The sequence below is a fragment of the Camellia sinensis genome, chromosome 5 (assembly GCF_055761805.1).
Source record: "Camellia sinensis isolate YWXY chromosome 5, ASM5576180v1, whole genome shotgun sequence".
NCBI lineage: Eukaryota > Viridiplantae > Streptophyta > Magnoliopsida > Ericales > Theaceae > Camellia > Camellia sinensis.
Genome location: NC_138965.1, coordinates 200,688,600 through 200,700,895, shown reverse-complemented (window position 1 = coordinate 200,700,895; position 12,296 = coordinate 200,688,600). Strand labels below are relative to the sequence as shown.

Sequence of the window (12,296 nt, the reverse complement as noted above, 5' to 3'; positions counted from 1 at the left end):
CTCGGCTCATTGACTAATTGCGAATACACAGCCCACATTAGCACGCATAGCTCAAACACTGATTTGTTGAACACATAGCCCGAATTCGAAAGTGAACACACAGCCCACACTTTAAATTTTCTGAACACGCAGCCCAGATAGATAGTGAACACGCAGCCCACAATAGTTGAAATTTGAACATGCAGCCCAAATTTTAAATTCTCTGAACACGCAGCCCAGGTAGATAGTGAACACGCAGCCCACAATTAAACTGAAAGTTGAACACGCAGCCCAAAATTCAAATTCTCTGAACACGCAGCCCAGGTAGATAGTGAACACGCAGCCCACAATTAAACTGAAAGTTGAACACGCAGCCCAAAATTCAAATTCTCTGAACACGCAGCCCAGATAGATAGTGAACACGCAGCCCACAATTAAACTGAAAGTTGAACATGCAGCCCAAAATTCAAATTCTCTGAACACGCAGCCCAGATAGATAGTGAACACGCAGCCCACAATTAAACTGAAAGTTGAACACGCAGCCCAAAATTCAAATTCTCTGAACACGCAGCCCAGATAGATAGTGAACACGCAGCCCACATTAGACTGAAAGTTGAACACGCAGCCCAAAATTCAAATTCTCTGAACACGCAGCCCACAATTAAACTGAAAGTTGAACACGCAGCCCAAAATTCAAATTCTCTGAACACGCAGCCCAGGTAGATAGTGAACACGCAGCCCACAATTAAACTGAAAGTTGAACACGCAGCCCAAAATTCAAATTCTCTGAACACGCAGCCCAGATAGATAGTGAACACGCAGCCCACAATTAAACTGAAAGTTGAACACGCAGCCCAAAATTCAAATTCTCTGAACACGCAGCCCAGGTAAATAGTGAACACGCAGCCCACAATTAAACTGAAAGTTGAACACGCAGCCCAAAATTCAAATTCTCTGAACACGCAGCCCAGATAGATAGTGAACACGCAGCCCACAATTAAACTGAAAGTTGAACACGCAGCCCAGATAGATAGTGAACACGCAGCCCACATTAGACTGAAAGTTGAACACGCAGCCCAAAATTCAAATTCTCTGAACACGCAGCCCAGGTAGATTTCGCATGTAGCTTATTTCACTTCATCGGTACACAGCCCATTTCATCTCTTTGGCACACAGCCAATTCATTTCATTGGCACATAGCCCATTCATTTCATTGGCACACAGCCCATTCATTTCATTGGCACACAGCCCATTTCATCTCATTATTGACACATGTATTCATTCTGAATGCAGGGTGGTTCCCGCAGTGTGCGAGGGTATGGCTCCACCATGGCACGGGATTGGTATGCTGAGCTGCCGGAGGGCGTCCGGGATTTGATAGATGCGGCAGGGTTCGGGCCCTTTTGCGTCGGGTTGTCACGCTGTCCTGCCAGGAGGACATTGATGGCAGCTTTGGTAGAGAGATGGTGGGACACCACCAATTCCTTTCATTTCTCTGCTACCGGGGACATGACCATGACCCCTTTTGACTTTGCTGTATTGACCGGCCTTGATGTCGGAGGTTGGCCCATCCCCTATGATGAGGATATGGGCGAGTGGGAGGCTGCCTGGATGTATCTACTGGGGGCTCGCCCACCTGTTGACAGGGTCTCTGGGAGAGTCCGATATACTTGGTTCTCCTCCCATTTCCGGCGGGCTGAGATGGTGCCCGAGACTCCCGAGGAGACGGAGCAGTACGCCCGTGGTTTCCTTATGTTCCTCTTCGGGACTACCCTGTTCGCCGACAGAGGGAACACCATTGGGCTATACCTGCTGAGCGCTCTAGTCGACCTATCACAGGTCCAGAGATACGATTGGGGTGGCGCTGGCCTGGCTACCCTTTATTTTTATATGAGCGCGACCTCCCGCGGGCGGGGCGACTTACTTGGAGGCTATTGGAGAGCCTGGGAGGTACTTTCTGTCCCCTTTGATTTACATTTCTGCTCTTCAATACTTGTACATTGCACACACAGTGCACTTTTACATTCTGCATTTTGCTCTCAGCATTTCGTACTTACATTCTGCACTGCTTTTCTCAGCTATGGGCTTATGTATACTTCCCATCGTTAGCCCCAGAGCTGGAGGTGGTGGGGATTCCCGTGACCCCATATTCATTGATATTTGAGGGCCCGCACCGGGCGAGGCCTCGAGAGACCCTGGTTCGCCTGCGGCAGTACTTCGACACCGTGCGACATTCAGAGGTACTTCAGAACTTTCAGTTCTTTTCATTTTCATCTTTGACTTGCTCTGTACATTCTTGATTTCTGATTTGTTTATGCATTTATCATCCGCAGATTACTTGGCAGCCTTGGGCACCCTTGGGTGATGATCTCCTACTTCAGTATACCGGAGCGTCAGGCATCTCCCGGTATAGGGTCCTGCTCGAAGGGCCAGTTGGCAGAGTCTGGTTCCTGGGGGAGCGCTTTCTGCGCCAGGTACGGGGGTATCTTTCTCAGGATGTTCCCGCGGTACCTCCAGCTAGTATGCGGACTGCTGACAAGCTCTCTTACTCAGAGGTAGTCGGCGCCATGCTGGGCAGCGATGCTTTGCTATATGTTGCGGAGGGGGACTACGCCACCTATCGTCACATATATTTGATGCCTCCATTGACAGAAGCTCGTATTCCGATGATGAGACCTGCCGGTATGTCATCCTCGGACCAGGCTCCGGCTCGAGCTACAGACATCCCTTCTTCTAGCAGGGCTGGCACATCTAGAGGTGGGAGTAGACCGTTTCCTCCGACCCCGTCGATTCATCCTCATCTGGGATGGCCAGATATGCCTACTGAGTTGATGGCGTGGCAGTATGGGACTAGCTCTCCGATTCCGATTCCATTAGAGCCTCCGATGCCCAGCGATCGATACGCCATTGATCCGGACTCACCGCCGGTATGCTCCACTTTTGTCATTCATCATTTCAGATGTTTAGACACTCATTTGTTCACTGATGATTACGAACTCATTTTTGCAGCCATCGCGAGGGTACATAGAGGAGGTGGTTGGGCTGGTAGCCACACTCGAGGGCATGGTCTTGCGCAGGGAGGCACAGTTGTCTGTCGCGGGCATTCAGGTACCCTTCAGTTTTCTGGCATTTATCATACTTCTGATGACATGCTGATTTCTACTGCATCGATAGACTGCTTGTGTAGAGCACATCTGACACACACCCCACTTGTACACTGTATTTACATGCACCCACTTTATGTAGCTTTTGCTTGTATCTGCATCTGATGTACATATTTGGACTGATGTATTTGAATTGAACTCTTTGTTTTCAGATGCCTTCATGGTCTGGTCAGCCACAGACTAGGCCACCTGGGCCTCATTGGGGAGCTGGGCCATCTGGGCCTTATCAGGGAGCTGGGCCATCCGGGCCTTATCAGGGGGAGGGGTCATCTCGGCCTTCCCGAGGAGCCGGGCCATCTAGGCCTTATCGAGGAGCTCGAGGAGGGCCTGTCCGCAGACGCAGGGCTCATGTTGTGGAGGTGGAGCCTGATGAGGAGGAGGAGGAGGAGGGGGAGGCTACCGACCGTCAGTTCGAGACATCTGTTGAGGAGGGAGGCTCCGGTTTTGGCTCGGGGAACAGAGGCGAGGCTGAGGAGGATCCTGAGGATGACAGCTCCGACTCTGATGATGGTGTGGAGGTTGTTCCGCAAAAGAGGACCAGGCGTGCTTCTCGTTCCCGTTCCCGAGGATTTTGATGTTGCTATTTCCTGCTTTATTTTTCTTTTACTAGTAGTTTGTAGCACTTTGCACATTGTTAGGCAGTTTCATTTCTTGTAAAACTTGTACCTTTGTTTATTGTAAAGCGTGATGAAATGAAATAGCTTTTGAAAAGGTATTTGTATTTTAAACTTCTAGCATAATATCACATCAATTTATTTCGCAGGAGAATGAAATTGAATAGTAATGCGCATTGTGTAATCACCAAGTCAGGTAGTGAACCGACGCAACAAACTAAACAAACTCAACTTACTAAGATATAACAGGGCCTTAGAAAGTTTTACAACTCGATAAGCAAAATGCAACACTGTAAATAAAACAAGACTGTAACAAAGATTGCTTAAACAGAGAGCAATGACTCAAAAACACGAAACACGTCCGCTCGACAAACAACTCGATAAGCAAAAACAACAACTCGATAAACAAGACTCAACAACAACAAAGTGTATTTTTGACGATCTGGGCATCGGAACGCGTCTGAAATGAAGGCCTTCGACTCTCCCGTTGCATGGAAATGCTTGGAGTTCTCCTTCGAAGAGTAAAACAGGGCCGAGGAGACACACTGCAGCATTGCCAGCCATCCCTGGGAGCTGGCCGGCCATTTTTGCAAAAAGTGAATGGCTGGCCAGCCATTTCTGCAGAAAGTAAATAGCTGGCCAGCCAGAAAAAAGTAGCTGGCCGGCCATTCAGTCCTGCAGCCACCAGGCTTTTGACACGTGTTCCCGTGAATAGTGTTTTTCCTTCTATAAAAGCCTCAACTTCGGGAACATTCATTTCATCTTAGTTTTAGCCAAAGATGGAGGCGTTTCTCGCAGAAAATGTCACATCTTGGATTTCTTCTTTAGATGGCTCGGAAAAGCTAAATTTCCGGGGTTTCGGCTTAAATGCACTATTCACGTTGAGCCGTACTCCGCTACAACTTCCTTTTCTCCATGCCGCGGCAAGGTTCTGGAATCCAGTGACGCATGTTTTTAGCTTTGGCGGTCAAGAGATGTGTCCCACTTTCGAAGATTTTCAGGTTTTAATGGAGTCCGAGTGCTCTGAAGTGATCTTGCCTCAGCTCCGCTTTGGTCACGCCCAGGCTTTAGGGCGGATGTGTGGGCTTACAGCGCGCGACGCTCGATCTCTGATTTGCAGTGGGGAACTGGACATCCTCGGCTTGATCCACCGTTTTTCCGACGCTGGTGACCGCAGCAACCATTATTGGCAGGGTTTCCGGCAACACGCCCTCTGCTTATGCCTGTTGTCTCACTTTCTGCTTTCCTCAGGCTTCGGCGGGGCTAGCATTCGCCTGATTGAAGTCGCCCAAGGTTTGAGAGAAGGAAAGAGCTGTATTGCCATGACCTTGGCCGAGACATTGATGGGTTTAGATGCTTTCCATCGCCGGGAAACAACCAGATTTGCGGGGAGTCCACTATTACTGCAGGTAATGTTTCCCACCCAACCTTACATATATATTTGCTCACGTCACTCGGCTCTCAGGCTCGGTTTTTCTCACAAAACCCTTGTCTTACTTTTCTCTCATCGTACATTTCTCTATTCTTTAATCTCTCATTTTCCATCCCTCCCCTAGGTATGGTTAATGGATAAGTTGCAGGTTGTGGACTCTTGCCCGGCTTATTCAGCTCGAGGCTACTTCTTTCGGCAGAGCCTTGTCAATGCTCTTGACGAAAGGTGGTGGTTCGATTGGATGTGCAATTTGTCCGCAGACGGCATTGCTTGGCGTTGTCCTTGGCTCAACCTCCCGGCAATGAGCTATAGTATGTCTCGGCAGATTGGGATCCAACTGATTGGTCTAACCCACTGCGTATTATATTTTCCGTTCCGGTTCCTGCGTCAGTTTGGCCATGATCAGACCTGTCCACCGGAGGGGATTGAGTACCCAGCTGCTTTCCTGGTCCGGGGTGCACAGCTTGCCCGATATGCCACGGCATGGAGGACTAGAGAGCTTCTGGCCCCTGCTTCCACTTTCAGTTGCACTTTGTCCGATGAGTGCTTGGATTGGCTCAATGAAGAGGCACAGGTTGGGCCTAGCTTGGCAACAGATGCTCCGTCCAGCTCCGGGAGGGGACGCGGAGATACTTGATTCAACTATGCCCCAAATTTATTGCTTATTTAGCATTTTCAAGTTTTCTTTATGGATGTACTAAAATAAGCAACCTCGATTGTAATGCAAGAGCAAGAGAACTCTATTTTGAAATCAATGAAATTGAAAGTTGTGGTACTGAAAATTTTCCACTTTTGGTCCAAAATGGTCTAAGTCGTAAAAAGATTAATTTGAAACAAAGTCAACTTTTATTAAAACTTTTCAAAACTATTTTCAATGTGGATCAGAATTGGACACGCCGAAAATCTGTCACTGAGATGCACAACCCCAGATCCCCGCAACTGGAAAGTTGCCCCTAGTCTGAAGAACAAAGCGGCACTTCAAAGCAACGGAAAGTTGCCCCTTGTCTGAGTAACTTTGCACCGTCACGGCAACGGAAAGTTGCCCCTAGTTTGAACAGCACTGTATCGGAGATCGTGATAAATGCTGATGGATAAAGATGACTGAGATGATTAATATGGACAGAGTTGATCGGGGAAAAGTTTATGGCTGAACTTCGAGGCGAAGTTGCCTACGTATCCCAAAGATGGGAATCAAGCCTTACGTAGTTCAGGCTAAGGTTCACTCTAGTATTTTCACTCTCCTTTTGCGCTCTAACTTTTGCCAAGGCCGCCCTTTGCGGGTTTTCAACCTTGCGAGCTCAGTTTTTATATTTTCTAATTTTTTGTGCTCTGAATTCTGCCTAGGTCGCCCTTTCGGGTTTTCGGCCTAGCGAGCCTCTCAAGGATAGTATTTCTTCAACTTGTCCATATTGATCGGTTGTGAGAACTCCAAGCCATCTAGATCCATCAGAACCACAGCTTCACCTGACCAGATAGCTTTGATGATGTAAGGACCAGTCCAATTGGGTCTGAACTTGCCCCTTGGGTCGTGGATGGGAGCTCGGTTGTCTTTGAGCACCAAATCTCCCTCTTTCAGATTCCTGGACTTAACCTTCTTGTTGAAAGCTCGGGCAATTCTGCGTTGATAGCCTTGGATGTGGTACAGTGCTTTCAGTCTTCTTTCATCAAAGAGCATGAGTTCTTCGAATCTGCTTTGCCGCCAATCTGCTTCGGCTATCTGGCATTCAGCCAATACTCGTAACAATGGAACCTCAATCTCAATGGGTAGAACAGCCTCCATTCCATAGACCAATGAATATGGAGTTGCTCCAGTAGAAGTTCTGATTGAAGTCCTGTAGCCCCACAGAGCAAATGGCAGCTTGTCTGGCCAATCTCGATAGGTTTCCACCATCTTCTGTAGTATATGCTTGACATTCTTGTTGGCGGCCTCAACCGCTCCGTTGGTCTGCGGCCTGTATGTAGATGACTTATGAAAAGCCACATTGTATTTTTCCAACAAATCTATCACTTCTTTCTTGAAATGGGAACCATTATCTGAAATTATTTCGTTTGGCACCCCGTAGCGACAGATGATGTTGTTCCTGATGAACTTTGCAACATGCGACGCCTTCAACACCGCGTACGATTGGGCCTCGACCCACTTTGTGAAATAATCTATCGCTACTAGGATAAACTCATGCCCGTTTGACCCCTTCGGGGTAACAGCTCCGATTACATCAATTCCCCAGACTGAAAAAGGCCATGGGGAAGTCATGTTGTACAGTTTTGACGGCGGGATGTTCATGCGATTTGCATGAATTTGACACTTGTGGCATCGCCGAACAAAGCTAATACAATCCTCCTCCATGGTTGACCAGTAGTAACCTTGTCTGAGAATCTTTCTGGCCAGCATTACTCCATTCATGTGTGCACCACACTCTCCCCCGTGGATGGCTTCCATCAGGCGTTTTGACTCTTCAGCTTCTACACAGAGCTTATGCATTCCCAGATGACCCCTTTTGTACAGTTTTCCTCCGCAGATATTGAACTGAGCAGCCATTCTTCTGACAGCCCTCTTATCTTTGGCATTTGCCCCTAGTGGATATGTCTCCTTTTCCAAGAAGTTCCAGATGACGTAATACCAGGGGTTGCCATCTTGGACCTCATCTATGGCGGAAATCGACTCGTATGCTGGTGTAAACCTTTGATCAATAATGACTGGACGCATCCGGACTCCGGACGGGATGTCTATCATAGAAGATAGAGTCGCTAATGAATCTGCAAACCTGTTGTTCTCTCTTACGAGGTGGGTGAAATTTAGCTTCTCAAACCGAGGAATTAGCTGATCCAAGGCTTGGTGGTAGATTATCATCCTTTCCTCTTTGACCTTCCAATCTCCTTTTGCTTGAGACACAACAAGGTTCGAGTCTCCAATGACGTCCAACCGTTTTGCCCCTAGTTCCAGGGCTGCTTCCAGGCCAGCAATACATGCCTCATACTCTGCTTCATTGTTGGAAACCTTGAACCGGAGCTTGAATGCTAAAGGGATACGGGAATCATCAGGCGCTATCAGCAACACCCCTATCCCATACCCATACTGGTTTGACGCTCCGTCAAAATACATTGTCCAAGTTTCATTTTCGACGTGCAGAATGGCTTCATCTGGGAATAGATACTCAACCGCTTCATCCCCCTCAACCGGGTGGTCGGCAAGGAACTCCGCTACCGCTCTGCCTTTTACTGACTTGCGCGTTACATACTTCAAATCAAATTCGGAGAGCAACAGCAACCAACGAGCTAGCCTACCCGTAAGTGCTGGTTTCTCGAAGAGATATTTGATGGGATCCAAACGCGAAACCAACATTACAGAGTGGGCTAACAGGTAGTGCCGCAGCTTCCTGGTTGCCCATACCAAGGCCAAACAGGCCTTCTCCAGCGGTGTATAGCGGGTCTCGTAATCCAACATCTTTTTGCTCAGATAGTATATGGCCCTTTCCACTTTGTCTTCTGACTCCTGCGCGAGCATGCAGCCCATGGTAGTCTCAGTTACCGAAAGGTACAGTATCAACGGTCTCCCTGGTTCTGGCGGTGACAACACAGGTGGGTTCTGTAGATATTCTTTGATCTGCTCAAAAGCTGCTTGACATCGGCCATCCCATTGGAATTTCTTTCCTTTCTTCAGGAGACCAAAAAGTGGTTCACAAGTCAAGGTTAATTTAGAAATAAACCGTCTTATGAATTGCACTTTACCCAGAAAGCCTCGCACCTCCTTTTCAGTCCTTGGTGGTGGCATTTCTAAGATGGCCTTGATTTTGGAAGGGTCGACCTCGATGCCCCTTTGTGTGATCAGAAACCCTAACATCTTCCCTGCTGTAACACCAAACGTGCATTTCTGGGGATTCAGTCGCAGCCGAAACTCTTTGATCCTTTGAAAGAATTTTTGTAAGGCGGTGTAGTGGCCCTCTCTATCTTTGGACTTGACAATCATGTCGTCCACATACACCTCGACCTCCTTATGGATCATATCATGCAATATTGTAGTTGCTGCCCGTTGATACGTAGCTCCAGCATTCTTCAGCCCGAATGGCATTACTCTGTAATAATATGTACCCCACGGGGTAGTGAACGCAGTCTTCTCCCGATCTTCGGGTGCCATCACTATCTGATTATAGCCTGAGAAACCATCCATAAACGAAAGTAAGGCGTGTCCTGCCGTGAAATCCACCAATTCATCGATGTGTGGCAAGGGGAAGTCGTCCTTCGGACTGGCTTTGTTCAAATCTCTGAAGTCTACACATACCCGAATCCTGCCGTCCTTCTTTGGCACCGGAACTATGTTGGCCAACCAAGTTGGATATTCAGATACTAGCAGGAATCCTGCGTCAATTTGCTTGGTGACCTCTTCCTTAATCTTGAGGGCCCAGTCCGGGCGAATCCTTCTGAGTTTCTGTTTGACAGGGCGGGTCTCTGGATCAAGAGGGATCCGGTGCTGTACAATCTCAGGATCGATTCCAGGCATGTCTTCGTAGGACCACGCGAAAACCTCTTTGAAATCTTTTAATAAAGCGACTAAACGCTCGCGCTCCTCTGAAGACAACGTGGACCCGATCTGGACCAGCCGCGGGTCCTTCTCAGTACCAACATTCACAGTAGTGATTTCATCCATTAAAGGTTTAACAAATCTTTCCTGCTCTTGATTAATTAATCGTTGCAAAACCGGGGGAATTTCTTCCTCGCTGTTTTCATCAAAATTTTGAAAATCCTGATTTAAGCAATAAATCAAAGGCACAGAAAAATACTCAGAAAACACATCCGTATCATTCTCATTAAATACTTCCAAGCCGTCAGATTCCTCTGTTACAACAGACTCAAAAGAAAATGAAAAAGACGACCTAGACAGGACTGTGGTATCTGGGTTATCACCCCCATGAATACCGGACTCAGACTCAGTCGAGCTGGAATCTGATTCCGACGCAGAAGATTCGGTAGAATCAGATTCCGGCTCACTACCTGACCCGGAACTGCTAGATAAAAAGCCTTCTTCATACTGCCAGATGAGAGAAGGTGCGATAGATGCATCCAAGATCGGCGCTGGAAAGCCCGCAGCTATTTCATCTCCAATCACAGAAACCGAAGAGTTATCCCCCAAGCACTCTTGGCCGATCGGAGGATCTGATAGTAGACTCACCAGTGCTACCCCCATTTCCAGCTCTGTACTCTCAGGATCCACTGTTTCACATTGCTCAACCTCAGTTGGTGGGTCTGTCTGCGCTTCGGCAACGTCATCCCCAGATAATTGTATGTCGAAGAAGATTTCAAAACCAGGTACGCGCTTCCCCTCCGCGTTTTGCCATGGCTCCGGGAAGCCGCAGAATGGAAAATCTTCCCCCTCCCGGACGAAACGTCCGTTTAGGGTACCCCAGATGGGCCTGTGTATTAAGTCAAATGGCTTCCCAGCCCTCTTTGCCTTGGCTCTTCCGGCCATTTCTTTTCCTTTCCTCAACCAGTCCTCTTTGGTGGGCAGATAACCCAGGCCAAAGGTGTGGGGGTTGTGTGGCACTTCGGCCAATACTGAGACGCCCTTCCGGCCACTTCTCCCTAATCCCATCCCAGGGGTATGTTTTAGCTTGTTCATGAGGTATATGGATTGTGCACTGACATACATGCCCTCATTCACAGCCATGACATTCTGCACCACTTGAGCCTCGGCCAAAGTGAACCCCGACAAAAATACATCCTCCGTGCCGTGCTCGATCTCTAAGACAGGTGTAGACACTTCCGGCGGCGGATGGATTGATGAATTCCCAAAAACGATCGCTACCCCTTTCCCGTGAGGGTATTTCAGCATTTGATGTAGGGTGGAAGAGACTGCTTTGACCTGGTGCAACCACGGTCGCCCCAATAGTAAGTTAAAGGTTGCGGGAACGTCCAGGATATGAAATTCGATGCTGTGTTGTCCTGGACCAACCTTAGTTTGAATTTTAACAGTCCCCATCACTTCTCTGCTGGTATTGTCATATGCCCTGATCACTTGGGTGGTTGGGATGAAGTCCGCGGGTTTTAACCCGATTGCATATGCCGTTCTGGTTGGGCAGACATTAATCGCAGACCCGGTATCAATAAGTACCACCGGTATCCACTTATCTCTACATTCCACAGAGATGTAGAGAGGCTTGTTATGATTTGTGCCTTCAGGCGGTAGCTCCTTGTCCGAAAAAGTTAATGCCGGGGAACCTCCTCCCGGAAAAACCAGCCCAACCAGCTGTTCAGGCGTGGTGTCTATGGAAAGTTTCGACTTGTCCATGGCAGATAGGACAGCTTCTCTGTGCACTCGTGATGCCATTAGCAGTCCCCAGATGGAGATGTCTGCTTGTATTTTCTTTAACTGTTTCAGCACAGCTTCATCCTCAATCTGCTTCTCCTTCTGTCTCTCCGCTTCTCTGTCTTTCCCGGATGCTTCGGGTTGGTCTAGGTGTGGGGGCTTGAAGTACCGCCCACTTCTTGTCATGTGGTCCACTTCATCAAGATACCAAGTATCATCTGGCTGGCCATTTCCCCAGTCTTCATCGGTGTGGGCAAGACACAAATCGTCATCTTCCCACCACATTCCGCTGGCAGCCAACAGACATCTGTCCGGCTCCAGTCTACTCGCACTCTCAGTGCTCTCTGTCCAAATGCTCGCAGCATTGTCTGTCTTTGTGCACACAGCACTTTCGGTCCCCTCAGGGCCCTTCGCCTTTCTGGCTCTCTCAGCTTCCTCAAACTTTCCTTGTTCCAACTGCGTCAGTACAGTTGTTTGTTCAATAGTTCCCACATCCGTAATGCCCATGTCCTGAGCGGAATTCTTAACACCGGCGCTCTCCGGCGATACAACTTGATTTTCGGCCGTTCCGGCCACAAGTGATGTTTCTGCCCCTGCCGGGCTCTGTTCTGGTTGGGCTTCCCCCACTGCATCCGGTTGATCTTCAAGCCATCGAGTGGCCTCCTCTGATCCCTCATAATCATTCCAGTTAATGGATGCATCCTCCAGCTCCTGATCATCGAGAAATTGCAAGTTAGCAAAGTCCTCTTCTACGGTTGTCGGCTCATCTGCCCATAACCCAGATCCATCCCCTCGGATCATGCACA

General features: G+C 48.4%; 1 protein-coding gene across 1 annotated transcript in view; it reads left to right on the top strand.

The window, feature by feature from the left end:
- The first annotated feature begins 1,139 nt into the window (after nt 1-1,139).
- Nucleotides 1,140-12,296, top strand: part of LOC145792016 (protein MAINTENANCE OF MERISTEMS-like) — a 135,418-nt gene continuing 124,261 nt past the window's right edge. The window contains exons 1-3 of the mRNA XM_082872494.1: nt 1,140-1,929; nt 2,058-2,219; nt 2,313-2,906. Of these exons, the coding sequence (XP_082728620.1) occupies nt 1,267-1,929; nt 2,058-2,219; nt 2,313-2,906 (1,419 nt within the window). The 5' untranslated portion in view covers nt 1,140-1,266. The remainder of the gene's footprint in view (nt 1,930-2,057; nt 2,220-2,312; nt 2,907-12,296) is intronic.